Genomic DNA, 15,753 nt, shown 5'->3' on the forward strand with positions numbered 1-15,753 from the left:
GAGGTCCCAAAGAGCAAGTTCTAATGTACAAACTCATTTCAAGTTTCTGCTTGCATCATATTTGTTAACATCCCATTGGCCAAAGAAATTCATGTGTTTGAGTCCAGCATCAAGGGCTGGGGCAGTACACCCTCTCCTGGGTGACAGGCCAGGCAAAAAGATATGAAGAACTATAGCTATTTTTGCAATATACCACAGGCTCTAACATTTCTGGGATGCTGGCTGCTATTACACATTGAAATTTAAATTGTTCATTCTTGAGACAAAAATTGGTAACTTAATAAAGAAGCCATTCTGAAAGGAAACCAACAGATTTTAATGATCTGATTACAGGAGGAAATTATCGAGACTAAATGATAGCTCTTTGTAGCTGCAGAAAGACAAGAAATGAGACTACATATTCTTAAACATATAAAACTAACATATTGTATGTAATCTACATGTTCCTAAATAAATTTTGAAATAATAAAACAATGTGATGTTACTTTTCCACATTGACAGTAGAACTACATTTTTTATTTTTTTATTTTTAATTTAATTTAATTTTTGAGATGGAGTCTAGCTTGTTGCCCAGGCTGGAGTACAGTGGCATGATCTCAGCTCACTGCAACCTCTGCTTCCTGGGTTCAAGTGATTCTACTGCCTCAACCTCCTGAGTATCTGGGATTACAGGCATGTACCACCACACCCAGCTACTTTTTGTATTTTTAGTAGAGACAGGGTTTCGCCATGTTGGCCAGGCTGGTTTCAAACTCCTGACCTCAGGCGATCCACCCGCCTCGGCCTCCCAAAGTGCTGGGATTACAGACGTGAGCCACCCTGCCCAGCCTACGTTGTATTTATTTTAAACCTTATGATTTTAATCTCAGCACAAGCATGAACAAATTAAAAACCCTATTAAGGGTTTATACCTCCTTCATTGGTGGGTTCAGATATGAAGGCTTCGGATGTTTTTTAAATTCAATATATAGTTGATCTTCAAACAACATGGGAGTCAGAATCAAGCACTAGCAAAAGATTTGCTCTAGAATCAAACACTTAGCAAAGGATTACCATGATTGGATCTGCCTGGGGATTTAATCAGCTTCCCCTAAGTGATCTGGGGATGGGCGAAAGACTGAATTCAATTAAGATTCTGTTAGAAAAAATGGAATAATGACCGCTAAAGAGGCAAACAACAGTGTCTCCTATACACCATCTAATACTATGCCATAATAAGAATGCGATCATATCCTTTGCAGGGACATGGATGGAGCTGGAGGCCATCATCCTTAGCAAACTAACACAGGAACAGAAAACCAAATACTGCATGTTCTCATAAGTGGGAACTAAATAATGAGAACACATGGACAGAAAAGGGGGAACAACAGACACTGGGGCCTACTTGATGGAGGAGGGTGGGAAGGAAGAGGTTCAGAAAAAAAACTGTCAGGAAGTACGCTTAGTACCCAGGTGAAAAAATAATCTGTACACCAAACCCTCAAGTCACAAGTTTACCTATATAACAAACCCGCACATGCACCCCTGAACCTAAAATAAAAGTTAAAAAAAAATTACTTTAAATCAGTGAGCCATTTTTCTCTCGTAAGTCTTACATTTTTTCCTGAATGGAATATGGAATTGGAGTTTAGGGGATTTTGCTCCCCGTGCAACAGGGAGAGTGAAACACACCATGGCCTTTTACATATTTTAAATATGTAAAAATGAATAAAACAAATGAACTGCCTTAAGCAGCCAATGGATATTATACCTTTTATTTTAAAGTTCTCTCAGAAAATCAGAGCTTTTTACCAACTTCATTCACCCTTCCCAACGGTCCTGATCAGGATAAAGTGAAGAGTACAAATTATTTTTATGTCCTAAACAAGAATGGAAGCATTGAGGTAACTGGCTTTAAGTCACATGAAGAAGCCCTTGTAATATCAGATTAAGTCCAGATTTCCTCTCTGAAAGTTTTATGCTTATTCTGTTACCTTTTAAAATGTTATTTTTTAGAAACTTCAGCAGACTTTGAAACTGTTAACTGGCATATCTAATCAGTAGTTGTGTAGATGCATATTACTTACACCTTATCCGTTTATTTTCATTTTTGTACAATTATCAGGCAAACTAAACAGAGTATTAATTTTTCCTTTTTTGATTAGTCTACACTTCAGATCATAATATTGAGTTTCCTTCACTTCACTCAGTGCCTAGTATGTGTAAGATGTAAGTTTTATTTGTTAACTGAGGTTTTGTTTTTGTTGTTTTGGGAGCACCTTATAAGAGTACCAACAACATTTGCTAATATCTTTAGTAGGAATAATTAAATTGTAATATTGTGATAGAAATGCTGGTTCCTCAAATTGCCACCAATTCTTAATTATCAGAAGTTGTGGAGAACACCAGAGATACAGTGAACCTCAAAATCTTTTTATATGTAGTGTTGAATTTAATTTTTATACTTCTGTTTGCATATAGATCTTTGTATCCGCATCCAACAGAAAACATTTGCTTTAGCAGAATATGTGACCTTGACATTTAGAAGCAAGAAGCATTTCTGATAATCTAAAGAGGGAGAATGTATGTCCTCCCTCTGAAGTATTCAAAAATTATGTATATTGGGGAAGAGTTTTAACTAATAACAGTAACTAACAGTATAGCATTTTCTTGAACATATCATTCTCCTATGGACATAAATTATATTCCCAGTTATGAACAAGCAAGCTGAACACAAAATAGAATGAATGTCTGAAGAAAAAATCACAACTTGCTTTCTCATTTACATTGGTCTTTGACCACTGTGAATATTCAGGTATAGAAAAAGTGGAGCCACTATGAAATAGGTAAATCTAGAAGATGTTTAAATTGAACCTATTTCCCCAAGGAAAAATACTTTATTAAAAAAAACTGATTATCATTAAAGCATACATAATCATTGATTGAAAATTTCACATTAAGTACTGAAATATAAATGCTTGAAATGAACAGTTGCTTTCACAAACCTGATTTTACAGATTGGTGGCAGAATTCCCTGCAACTGGAGGAATACTTACTTCATGGCAGTTTTACTCTGTGAAGCTCCTCAGATATGTTAGCTACTATGACTATTTTATTGCTTCCTGTGAAATCACATTCTGTATTTTTCTTTTTGTCTTCACAACACAAGAAGTCAAAAAAATAAAAGAATTTAAGTCTGCCTATTTCAAAAGTATTTGGAACTGGCTAGAATTGCTACTTTTGCTGGTGAGTATATATTCATGTGTATGGTTGAAGGGGATCACATCTGAACCTACCAATGAAGGAGGTATAAAAAGACAGAATCTTCTATTCATCCAGGACTTATTTTGAAAGCTACAAGTATCAAACATAAAATGAACTGGGAATAGTACTACTAATGGGTGCCTCCAAAAGGGAGAGATCTATTTTTTTCTGATTTGGTCCTTGGGAGGGTCAGCGTAAACCTACAGGGAAAGGTGATTCCGGAAATATTACGCTTTAATGTGCACAGTAGGCCTCCCTACCCCCACTTAAAAAATGTATTACTTACAGGGCCTTGAGTTTCACCAGTCACGGGTCTTTGGGGGCAAGGTTGTTTAAAATAATCTATGTTGCCTAAATCTGTTTTCCTTCTCATAATAAATTTTGAAAAAATAGACAAAAGACAAGGCTAAGCAGAATACTGACAGGGGTGAGCAGCCAGAGGGGACCTTATGGATCCAGAGGGCACCAGGTTTGGGGAAATAGTCCCTGAAAGAAACACCAAAGACCATCAGTTCTAGTCAATGAAATGCACTGAAATAAACAGAGAGTTTAGGCAGGCCGAGACAAATGTTAAGAGCTTGGTCTTAGGAACAAAGAACCAATGTTTCTGGCTTATACAATCTGATCTTTCACCCTTATTGGCCCTTAATTATAGCCAATCAAGTATTTAAGCCTTGTTTCCCAAAAACAGATTGAAGGTTTCTGAGAGTCAGAAAGCATGCCACCTACCTCTCTGGTAACTCCACTAATATCTTACAAAGGACATAATATTAAATGTTTATTTGAGCATTTCAGGCAAGAAAAGTCAAAGGAAAATTTTCATGTCAGTTATAAAGCTCTGATAGCTAAAACAACCTGGTTCTGAAATACTCTTTTAAAGGGTTGTTAAAAGGTTCCACAAGGTTTTATTTTTTGTAATTGTAAATTGTTTCTTGTAGTGTTACACGGTAGAAAATGTTTAGCTTTTAAGTATTATGTAGAGCAAAAATCCTTACAGCCTCAGAGTTACATAATCATTTTATACATTTGTGCTTTATGACTCAAAGAAACAAAGATTTAGATAGGTTAGGATGGCCAAGCAATTAATATTTTTCAACTTCATAATAATTAGTGCTACCTTAAACTTGTATAAGTTGAGGGTAATTTCCATTTATGTAAAAGCATGTGTCCTATCTTTCCTTCCCTCTTTGTTAAACTTTTGATGAACTTTTTTTGTGTTTCCTCATAGGCTGTAAGATATTTAGAGGTAGAGATATGCTCTAATTTAACCCTTCTTATTTTCCCATTTAGTTGTGTTTTGTGGCTGTTTCCTTCAACACATACTATAATGTACAAATTTTTCTCTTACTTGGACAGCTGTTGAAAAGTACTGAAACATATTCAGATTTCTATTTTCTTGCATGCTGGCACATTTATTACAATAATATAATTGCTATTACCATCTTTTTTGCATGGATAAAGGTATTTATATTTTATTATATTACATAATACAAGCAGTGTAATAGCATAATGAAAAATTAAACTAAAAAGCCATGGGGAAAAAAGATTTTTTCAACTATTAAGTAATTTTAAAAGTAGTTTGGGCCAGCACAGTGGCTCACACCTGTACTCCTAGCACTTTGGAAGGCCAAGGCAGGTAGATTCTTGGCCCCAGGAGTTTGAGACCAGCCTGGGAAATCCTATCTCTACAAAAAAATATCAAAAAAATATTAACTGGGTGTGGTGGTGCACGCCTGTAGTTCCAGCTACTCTGGAGGCTGAGGTGGGAGGATCCCTTGAGCCCGTGAAGTGGAGGTTACAATGAGCTGTAATCCCCCACTGCACTCCAGCCTGGATGACAGAAAAAAAAGAAGTTGGCCAGGCACGGTGGCTCACGCCTGTAATCCCAGCACTTTGGGAGGCTGAGGTGGGCGGATCACCTGAGCTCAGGAGATTGAGACCAGACTGGCCAACATGGTGAAATCCTGTCTCTACTAAAAATACAAAAAATACTAGCCGGGCATGGTGGCACGTGCCTGTAATCCCAGCTACTAGGGAGGCTGAGGCAGGAGAATCACTTGAACCTAGGGGGCGGAGGTTGCAGTAAGCCAAGATTGTGCCACAGCACTCCAGTCTGGGTGACAGAGTGAGACTCCATCTCAAAAAAAAAAAAAAAACAAAACAGAAGTTTGGCCTTGTAATGATTGCTGGGAAATCCTCAAACACCCATGATTATCATTACATATCTCCTTTAATTCGAAGCAGAATTCTTCTGAAATTAATTTATTCTAAGTAATTTCATTTTTGATATTCTCCTATTTCAATTAACTTTGTTCTTTTTCAGATATTCAAATTCATAAGCTTTAACAAGACAATGTCTCAGCTGTCATCAACCTTGACCCGTTGTATTAAAGACATAGTAGGATTTGCCATCATGTTTTTTATAATATTCTTTGCTTATGCCCAGTTAGGATTTCTTGTTTTTGGATCACAAGTTGATGACTTTTCCACTTTTCAGAATTCCATGTAAGCTCTTAGTATAAATGTAATTATATCTTCTATATTTTCTTACAAAAAAAATTGGAAAGGTCTAACCTTCTATGATAAGTAGTAATATAAGCTTTAATATATTTAAACTTAGTTTAATATTTTCTTTTTCTTTTTATTTTTTTGGAGACAGGGTCTCATAGCTCACTGCAGCCTCAAACTCAAGCTATCCTCAGCCTCCCAAGTAGCTAGGACTACAGGTGTGCACCACCACGCTTGGTTGATTACATTTTTATTATTTTTTGTAGAGAAGGGGTCTCACCATGTTGGCCAGGGTGGTTTTAAACTTCTGGGTTCAAGTGAACCTCCTGCCTCGGCCTCCCAAAATGCTGGGATTACAGGCATGAGCCACCAGCCTGGCTGATATTTTCACTGATGGCTAAATATCTGTCACATTCAAATTAGGATTTGGCATTGAAGAAGCCAAATGGGTGACGGTGTCCATTTTTAAGGTGTTAATAGGTCAAGTTAGAAAAATAATTTTTCATTTTTCATTGGAAGTGATAATTTTACCTAAGATAATAGAAATTGTCCCCCATGTCTCTGTGGTATTTATTCTCTGGACAAAAGTAGTTTGTTTTTTTTGTTTTTTTTTTTTTTTTGAGACAGGGTCTCCACTCTGTCACCCAGGCTGGAGTACACTGGCGTTATCACAGCTCATTGCATCCTAAAACTCCTGGGCTCAAGCAGTCCTCCCACCTCAGCCTCCCAAGTAGCTGGGTGTGCCACCACATCCAGCCAATTTTTGTATTTTTTGTAGAGATAAGGTTTAGCCATGTTGCCCAGGCTGGTCTTGAACTCCTGAGTTCAAGTGATCCTCCTGCCTCGGCCTTTCAAAAGTGCTGGGATTACAGATGTGAGCCACCACACCCAGCCAAAAGAAATCTTAAGTGTTTTCTTTAGAGGGCTCCATCTTAATATTTTTATTGATATTGACCTGATTGTCCTTTGCTAATCTGCCAAACATGTATTTTTAAAATAGCTTTAGGCTGGGTGCCATGGCACCTATAATCCCAGCATTAGGGAGGCCAAGATGGGAGAATCACTGAGGCCAGGAGTTCAAGACCAACCTGGGCAACGTAGCAAGACTGCGTTTCTACAATAAAACAAAAAACAACTAGCTGGATGTGGTGGCATATGCTTGTATTCCTAACTACTCAGGACACTGAGGCAGGAGGATCACTTGAGCCTGGGAGTTTGAGGTTACAGTGAGCTATGATCATGCCACTGCACTCCAGCATGGACAACAGAGTGAAACCCCATCTCTAAAACAATAATAATGATAATAATAATAATAATAATAATAAAACTTAGTAATAATTGGCATTGAATACAGATGTAATAATTTGCAGAGCCTAGGAAATTTGTCTTACCGTGGGTAGTGAAGAGGAAAGGGAAGTATAAAGCACAGAACAGGTAGAGAACTTTGAAATGGGTTAATGAGAGGACGTCTGTTTTTGGTAATGATATGTTAGGTTATTCAGATCAATCTCCTCTTGAGGACAATTTTAAAAGCTGGATGGGCCGGGTGCGATGGTTCGCGCCTGTAATGCCAGCACTTTGGGAGGCCGAGGCGGGTGGATCACCTGAGGTCAGGAGCTCAAGACCAGCCTGGCCAACATGGCGAAACCCCGTCTCTACTAAAAAAAAAATACAAAAAGATTAGTTGGGTGTGGTGGTGTATGCCTGTAATCCCAGCTACTCAGGAGGCTGAGGCAGGAGAATCCTTTAACCTGAGAGGCGGAGGTTGCAGTGAGCCAAGATCATGCCACTGCACTCCAGCCTGGGCGACAGAATGAGACTCTGTCTCAAAAAAAAAAGAAAAACAAAAAAAAAGCTGGACGACATAGAAAACAATGAAGAATTAATAAGAGAGTGAGTAATAACTGGGCCAAAGTCAGAAGGCAACAACCCAGAGAAGTAAGCCCAGCACCCAAAGCTATTTTCCCTGAAGGCATTTTTAAGCCCCTTTTTCAATATTTTTATGGTGATAAAATATATATAACATAAAATTTACCATTTAAACCACTTCTAAGTGTACAGTTCAGTGATATTAAGTACATTCATATTGTGCAACCATCACCACCATCTATCTCCAAATCTCTTCATCTTGGAAAATAAAAACTCTATACCAATTAAACAATAACTCCCTATTTTCCCCTTCCCTGGCCCCTGTCAGCCACCATTTTACTTTTTGTCTCTATGATTTTGATTACTCTAGGTACCACCTGTAAGTGGAATCATATATTATTTGTCTTTTTGTGACTGGATTACTTCACTTAGCACAAATGCCCTTAAGTTTCATCCATGTTGTAGCATGTAGTCAGAATTTCCTTCCTTAAAAAGGCTGAATAATATTCCATTATATGTATATTCCACATTTTGCCTATTCATTCATCTGCCAATACACACTTGGGTTGGTTCCACATTTTAGCTATTGTGAATAACAGTGCTGTGAACATGGATGTATAAATATCTCTTCAAGACCCTCCTTTCAGTTCCTTTGGTTATATACCTAGAAGTAGAATTGCTGGATCATATGATCCATTTCCCCCTCCAGACTTATTAAGGTATAATTAAAATTATATATTTATGCTATATGGTGTGATGTTTTGATACATGTATATATTGTGAAATGATTAAATCAGGCTGTTTAATATATCCATCACCTCTCATATTTATCATTTTTGTGGTAAAAACATTTAAGATCTACTTCCTTAGCAATTTTCAAGTATACATTATTAACTATAGTCACCATGCTATACAGTAGATCTCCAGAATTTATTCTAACTGAAATTTTACACCCATTGACATACATCTCTCAACTCCCCTTGAACTCCACCTCTCCAACCGTTAGCAATTACTGTTCTACCCTCTGCTTCTATGACTTCAACTTTTTCAGACTCCACATATAAGTGAGATCATGCAATATTTGTCCTTCTGTGCCTTGCTTATTTCACTTAATATGATGGTCCTCCAATTTCATCCTTGTTGCAAATGACAGTATTTCCTCCTTTTCAAAGATGGAATAGTGTTCCATTGTTTATATATGCCACATTTTCTTTATCCATTTAACCATTAATAGACATGTAGGTTGATTCCATATCTCAGCTATTGTAAATAATGCTGCAGTGACATGGGAGGGCAGATATTTCTTTCACATACTGATTTTATTTCCTGTAGATACATATACCAAGAAGTGGATTGCTGGATCATATGTTAGTCCTATTTTTAATTTTCTGAGGAGTATCAATACTGTTTGGCATAGAGGCTATACCATTTTACATTCCCACCAACAGTGTATGAAGTTTTCTTTTTGTCTCCATCCTTCATAACACTTGTTATCTTTTTGATAAGAGCCATTCTAACAGGTGTGAGGTGATATCTCATTTTGTTTTGGTTTGGTTTGAGATGGAGTCTTGCTCTGTTGCCTAGGCTGGAGTGCAGTGGCATGATCTCGGCTCACTGTAACCTCCTCTTCCTAGGTTCAAGTGATTCTCCCACCTTAGCCTCCCAAGTAGCTGGCATTACAGGCATGCACCGCCACGCCTGGCTAATTTTTGTATTTTTAGTAGAGATGGGGTTTTACCATGTTAGCCAGGCTGGTCTCGAACTCCTGACCTCAAGTGATCCACCTGCCTCTGTCTCCCAAAGTGCTGGGATTACAGGTGTGAGCCACCGTGCCTGGCCTAATTTGCATTTTCCTGATGATTAGTGATGTTGACCATTTTTTCATATATCTATTGGCCATTTGTGTGTCTTCTTTTGAGAAATGTCTATTCAGGTCCTTTGTCCATTTTTAAATTGGATTATTTGTTTTCTTTCTTTTTTTTTTTTTTTTTTTGAGATGGAGTTTTGCTTTTGTTGCCCAGGCTGGAGCGCAATGGTGTGATCTCAGCTCACCGCAACCTCCGCCTCCCAGGTTCAAGTGATTCTCCTGGCTCGGCCTCCCAAGTAGCTGGGATTACAGGCATGCACCACCACGCCCGGCTAGTTTTGTATTTTTAGTGGAGACGGGGTTTCTCCATGTTGGTCAGGCTGGTCTCAAACTCCCGGCCTTCATTTTTGTGTTTTTTTAGTGGAGATGGGGTTTCACCATGTTGGCCAGGCTGGTCTGGAACTCCTGACCTCAGGTGATCCACCTGCCTCAACCTCCCAAAGTGCTGGGATTAAAGGCGTGAGCCACCGCACCCAGCCTTTTTTCTTCTTTTTTTTTTGAGACAGTCTCACTCTGTTGCCCAAGGTGGAGTGCAGTTGGCATGATCTCAGCTCACTGCAGCCTCAACCTCCCAGGTTCAAGCAATCCTCCCACCTCAGCCTCCTGAGTAGCTGGGACTACAGGTGCATGCCACCACACCCAGCTGATTTTTAAAAAATTTTTGAAGAGACAGGATCTCATTTTGTTGCCCAGGCTGGTCTTGAACTCCTAGCCTCAAGCAATCTCCAACCTTGGACTCCCAAAGTGCTGGGATACAGCTGTGAGTCACTGTGCCCAGCCATGGCTAATTTTTTTTTTTTTTTTTTTTTTTTTTTTGAGACGGAGTCTCACTCTGTCGCCCAGGCTCTGAAATGCAATGGTGCCATCTCAGCTCACTGCAACCTCCACCTCCCAGGTTCAAGCGATTCTCCTGCCTCAGCCTCCAGAGTAGCTGGGACTATAGGCACATGCCACCACACCCAGCTAATTTTTGTATTTTTAGTAGAGTTGGGGTTTTGGCCATGGCTAATTTTTTAAATGTATTTTTTTATTTTTATTTTTAGAAACTAGGTCTCACTATATTGTTCAGGCTGGTTTTGAACTCCTGGCCTCAAGCAATCCTCTCATCTCAGCCTCTCAAGTAGCTGGGATTAAAGGCGTGAGGAGGCACTGTGCCCAGCTTTTCTTTCTTTTTTCTTTTCCTTTTTTTTTTCCCCCCCCCAATGAGGTCTTGCTCTGTCACTCAGGCTGGAGTGCAATGGTGTGATCCCGACTCACTGCAGCCTCCGCCTCCCAGGTTCAAGCAATCCTACCACCTCATTTTCTCAAGTAGCAGAGATTACAGTCATGCACCACCACACTTGGCTTTTTTTTTTTTTTTTTTTTTTTTTTTTTGATAGAGACAAGGTTTCGCCATGTTGCCAGGCTGGTCACGAACTCCTGGGCTCAAGAGGCTTATCCATCTTGGCCTCCCAAAGTGCTGGGATTACAGGCATGAGTCACCAACCCAGCCTGAAATTGCTTTCTTGATTTCTTTTTTGAATAGATCATCATTACAGGTTGAGCATTCCAAGTCTGAAAACCACAAATGTGAAATGTTCCAAAATTCAAAACTTTTTGAGTGCTGATATGACACTCAAAGAAATGCGCATTGGAGCATTCTGGATTTCAAATTTTCAGCTTTGGAATGCTCAACCAGTAAATATAATTCAAATATTCCAAAATCTAAAAAAAAAACCCAAATTGAAACACTTCTGGTTCCAAGCATAACAGATAAGGTATCCTCAACCTGTAATGTATAAAAATGCTACTGTGTGTATCTTGCAACTTAATTCATTTATTCTAATAGTTTTTTGGTGGAATCTTTAAGGGTTTCTATAAATAAGGTCATATCATCTGCAAAGAAAGACAATTACTGCTTCCTTTCCAGTGTGGGTGCCTTTATTTCTTTTTCTTGCCTATTGCTCTGGCTAGGACTTTCAATACTGTATTGAATAGAAGTGGCAAGAGAGGGCATTCTTGTCTTGTTCTTGATCTTAGAAGAAAAGCTTTCAACTTTTAACCATTGAGTATGATGTCAGCTGTGGGTCTCAGATATAATGGCCTTTATTATGTTAAGAGACATTCTTTCTATACCTAATTTGTTTATAGTTTTTATCCTGAAAATATGTTGATTATCAAAATTTTTTCTGCTTCTATTAAGACAATCATATGGTTTTTATCCTTCATTTTTTAAATGTGTATCACATTTATTGATTTGTGTATGTTGAACCATCCTTGCATTGTAGGGATAAATCTCACTTGTTCATGGTATATGATCCTTTTAATATGCTGTTCAATTTGACTTGCTAGTATTTATTAAGGATTTTTGCATCTATCTTCATTAGGTATATTGGCCTGTAATTTTCTTTTCCTGTACTGTCTTTGTCTGGCTTAGGTTTCAGGGTAATGATAGCCACGTAAAATGAGTTTGGAAGCATTCCCTTCTCTTCCATTTTTGGAAGAGTTCGAAGATTGGCATTAATTCTCTTCTTTCCTTGTACTGTCTTTCTCTGACTTTGGTTTCAGGGTAATGCTGGCCATGTAAAATGAGTTTGGAAGCATTCCCTTCTCTTCCATTTTTGGAAGAGTTTGAAGATTGGCATTAATTCTTTAAATGTTTGTAGAATTTACCAGTGAAGCCAGATCCTTGGCTATTCTTTGTTGGGAGGTTTTTAATTTTAAATTTTAATTTTTATTTATTTTATTTTTATTTTTTATTTGAGATGGAGTCTCACTCTGTTGCCCAGGCTGGAGTGCAGTGGCGCGATCTCAGCTCACTGCAACCTCTGCCTCCCAGATTCAAGCAATTCTTCTGCCTCAGCCTCCTGAGTAGCTGGGATTACAGGCGTGCGCCACCATGCCTGGCTAATTTTTGTATTTTTAGTAGACAGGGTTTCACCATGTTGGTTAAGCTGGTATCGAACTCCTGACCTCGTGATCTACCCGCCTTGGCCTCCCAAAGGGGAGGTTTTTTATTGATGTCACAAAATTACATCTTTGTTCATTGCGTCCAAAAACAAACTGAAAAATTTTAATGCATTAGTCTCTTAAATTATGTAGAAAACAAAAATGAAGTTGCAAACTGTTGTTATAATATTACTAGCTTTTATAATTGCCCATGTATTTACCTTTACTAAGAACTGTGTTCCTTCATATGGCTTTATTATCTAGTGTTCTTTCATTTAAACTTGTAGGATTCCTTTTAGAACTTCTTGTAGGATAGATCTAGTGATAATAAACTCCTTCAGTTTTTGTTGATCTTGGAATGTCTTCATTTCTCCCTCACCAAATATGTATACATATATATATATATTTTTCTTTTTTCTTTTTTTTAAGAGATGGAGGTCTTACTATGTGCCAAGGCTGGTCTCAAACTTCTGGGCTCCAGTGATCTACCCACCTTGGCATCCCAAAGTGGTGGGATCACAGGCATGAGTCATCATGCCCAGCTCATTTCTCCCTCACTTTTTTTTTGAGACGGAGTCTCACTCTGTCGCCCAGGCTGGAGTGCAGTGGCACGATCTCAGCTCACCACAACCTCTGACTCCCAGGTTCAAGCAATTCTCCTGCCTCAGTTTCCCAAGTAGCTGGGATTACAGGTGTGCACCATCATACCCAGCTAATTTTTTATATTTTTGGTAGAGATGAAGTTTCATCATGTTGGCCAGGCTGGTCTCAACCACCATGCCTGGCCTCTGCCTCACTTTTGAAGGAGAGTTTTGCCAGATATAAGATTCTTAATTGCCACTTTTCTTCTTCTTCTTTTTTTTTTTTTTTTTTTTTTTGAGACAGAGTATTGCGCTTTCACTCAGGCTGGAGTACAGTGGTGTGATCTCAGCTCACCGCAGCCTCAATTTCCAAGGTTCAAGTGATTCTCGTGCCTCAGCCTCCCAAGTAGCTAGAGTTACAGATGCGCACCACCACACCCGGCTAATTTTTGTATTTTTAGTAGAGGCGGGGTTTTGCCATGTTAACCAGGCTGGTCTCGAATTCCTAACCCTGTGATCCACCACTTTGGCCTCCCAAAGTGCGGGGATTACAGGCGTGAGCCACTGAGCCTGGCTGCCACCTTTTTTTTTCTTTTAGCACTTTGAATATATCATTGCACTGCCTTGTAGTCTTCAAAGTTTCTGATGAGAAATATGCTGATAATCTTCTTGAGGATTCCTTGTATGTGATGAGCTGTCAAGATTCTCTGTCTTTGGCTTTTGAGTTTGACTATAATGTGTTTTGGTGTGGCTGTCTTTGAGTTCATTCTATTGGAGTTCACTGAGCTCCTCATATTGTTCATCAAACTTGGGAAGTTTTTGGCCATCATTTCTTCAAATAATCTCTCTGCACCTTTCTCTTTCTCTTATCCTTTTGGAACTTCCATAATGTATATGTTGGTCTACTTGATGGTGTCCTGCAGGTCTCTTGGTATCTGTTCACTTTTCTTTTTTTTTTTTTTTTTTTTTTTTTTTGAGATGGGAATCTCACTCTGTCTCACCCAGGCTGGAGTGCAGTGGTGGGATCTTAGCTTACTGCAGACTCCGCCTGTTGGGTTCAAGCAATTCTCCTGTCTCAGTCTCCTGAGTAGCTGGGAATACAGGCGTGTGCCACCACACCCAGCTAATTTTGTATTTTTAGTAGAGTCTGGGTTTCACCATGTTGGCCAGGCTGGTCTGGAACTCCTGCCCTCAGGTGATCCACCTGCCTCGGCCTCCTAAAGTGCTGGGATTACAAGCGTGAGCCACCCAGCCCTGTTCACTTTTCTTCTTTTTTCTGTTTCTCAGACTCAATAATGTCAATTATCCCATCTTCAAGTTCATTGATTCTTTTTTCTGCCTGCTCAAATCTTCCTTTGAATCTCTTTAGTAAATTTCTCATTTTGGTTATTATTATTCCATCTTATATTTTTTTGTTTCTTTTTGGGTTTTCTCTTTATTGATATTTCCATTTTGTTCATGCTTTCTTATTGTATCCATGTTTTCCTTCAGTTCTTTCAGCATCTTTAAGACAGTTACTTTAAAGTCTTTGTAGTAGGTCACCATCTGGTCTTTCTCAGAGGGCGTATCTACTAGCATGCATTTTTCTTGTTTTTGTTTTTTCCATTGAATGGCTCATATTTCCATTTCTTTGTGTATCTGGTGATTTTTTGGTGAATTTTTAGATTCAAACTTTGTATGTCTTGTGATTTTATGATTTTTAAAAAATTCAAACCAGGCTGGGTGTGGTGGCTCACATTTTGGAGCCATTGCACTTTGGAAGCCTCCTAGCACTTTGGGAGGCCAAGGCAAGTGGATCACTTGGGCCCAGCAGTTTGAGACCAGTCTGGGAAACTAAGGGAGACCATGTCTGTACAAAAAATAAAAAATAATAAAAATTCAAACCAGACATTTGTATCTAATAATGCCATACTTTTGAAAATCAGATTCTTCCCCTTGCCCAGGGTTTGCCATTTTTTGTTCTTATTTTTTATTTTTATAGTCTGGCTCCATGCCAAGGATCACCCTGAGTTGTGCACTTAAGGTCTTCTCAGGTTTTCCTCAGCCTATGCCTTTCACTGGGCATGCATAATGACTTTTTAACTTACCCTTGATATGGAGTTGGTTTTGAATGTCCTATTCTTTAATGTCTGGATCCCAAAAAAGGAAAAGAGAAGAATAAAGTGAGAGGTAGGGGAAAGATAACAGCCCTTTAAATCCCAAGGACATTACTTCAGCTGAAGGATGATGGTCTTGCAACAATGGAGGAGATGCAACAATGGCTGCCCACCTCAGTGTCTGCATCCCCACGATCAGAAGCAGCAATCAGCAATCACCACATAGATCCCCAATATTTGAAAGACATAGTATTTATTCCCCACATGGCTCCCATAAGCTACATGCAAGCTGCTTCACAAACACGTGCATGGATCCCAGCCATGAGGCTAATGAGTAGGGGATGCATAGCTATTGAGATAAAAGCTGAAATTGTCCAAAATTAACTGCAATTTACTGTCCAAGCCTTTCCCTGGAAGTTGCAGGCCTTCTTCAATAGTCTCTAGAGTTCCAAAGTAGTACATCTGACAGATTCTGCCCATGTAATTGTTGTCTAGATGGGGACAGGGGAGAAATAAGTTTCCCATGGTTCTCTTCCACCTTCCAAGAATCTTTTTTTTTTCCTGATCCAGACGAAATAGTTGAGAAACTGTGTTGCTGGCCATCTCTCAGGAAGGAGACAGAGGCAAGGTCCAGGGCCTGCACAATGTGTGTGTGTGTGTG

The 15,753-nt window shown here is 38.9% G+C and overlaps 1 protein-coding gene across 11 annotated transcripts in view; it reads left to right on the top strand.

Annotated features, from left to right (window-relative positions):
• PKD2L2 (polycystin 2 like 2, transient receptor potential cation channel) overlaps nt 1–15,753 on the top strand; it is a 53,342-nt gene that overhangs the window by 13,775 nt on the left and 23,814 nt on the right. For 8 of the 11 annotated variants that reach the window (XM_004042568.3, XM_019027027.3, XM_004042566.4 and 5 more), the window contains 3 exons: nt 2,997–3,225; nt 4,534–4,704; nt 5,567–5,748. In XM_004042568.3, the coding sequence (XP_004042616.1) occupies nt 2,997–3,225; nt 4,534–4,704; nt 5,567–5,748 (582 nt within the window). The remainder of the gene's footprint in view (nt 1–2,996; nt 3,226–4,533; nt 4,705–5,566; nt 5,749–15,753) is intronic. The other 3 variants (XM_055389108.2, XM_055389107.1, XM_055389106.1) reach the window with 1 other exon arrangement.

The sequence above is a fragment of the Gorilla gorilla genome, chromosome 4, assembly GCF_029281585.2.
Source record: "Gorilla gorilla gorilla isolate KB3781 chromosome 4, NHGRI_mGorGor1-v2.1_pri, whole genome shotgun sequence".
NCBI classification, from domain to species: domain Eukaryota; kingdom Metazoa; phylum Chordata; class Mammalia; order Primates; family Hominidae; genus Gorilla; species Gorilla gorilla.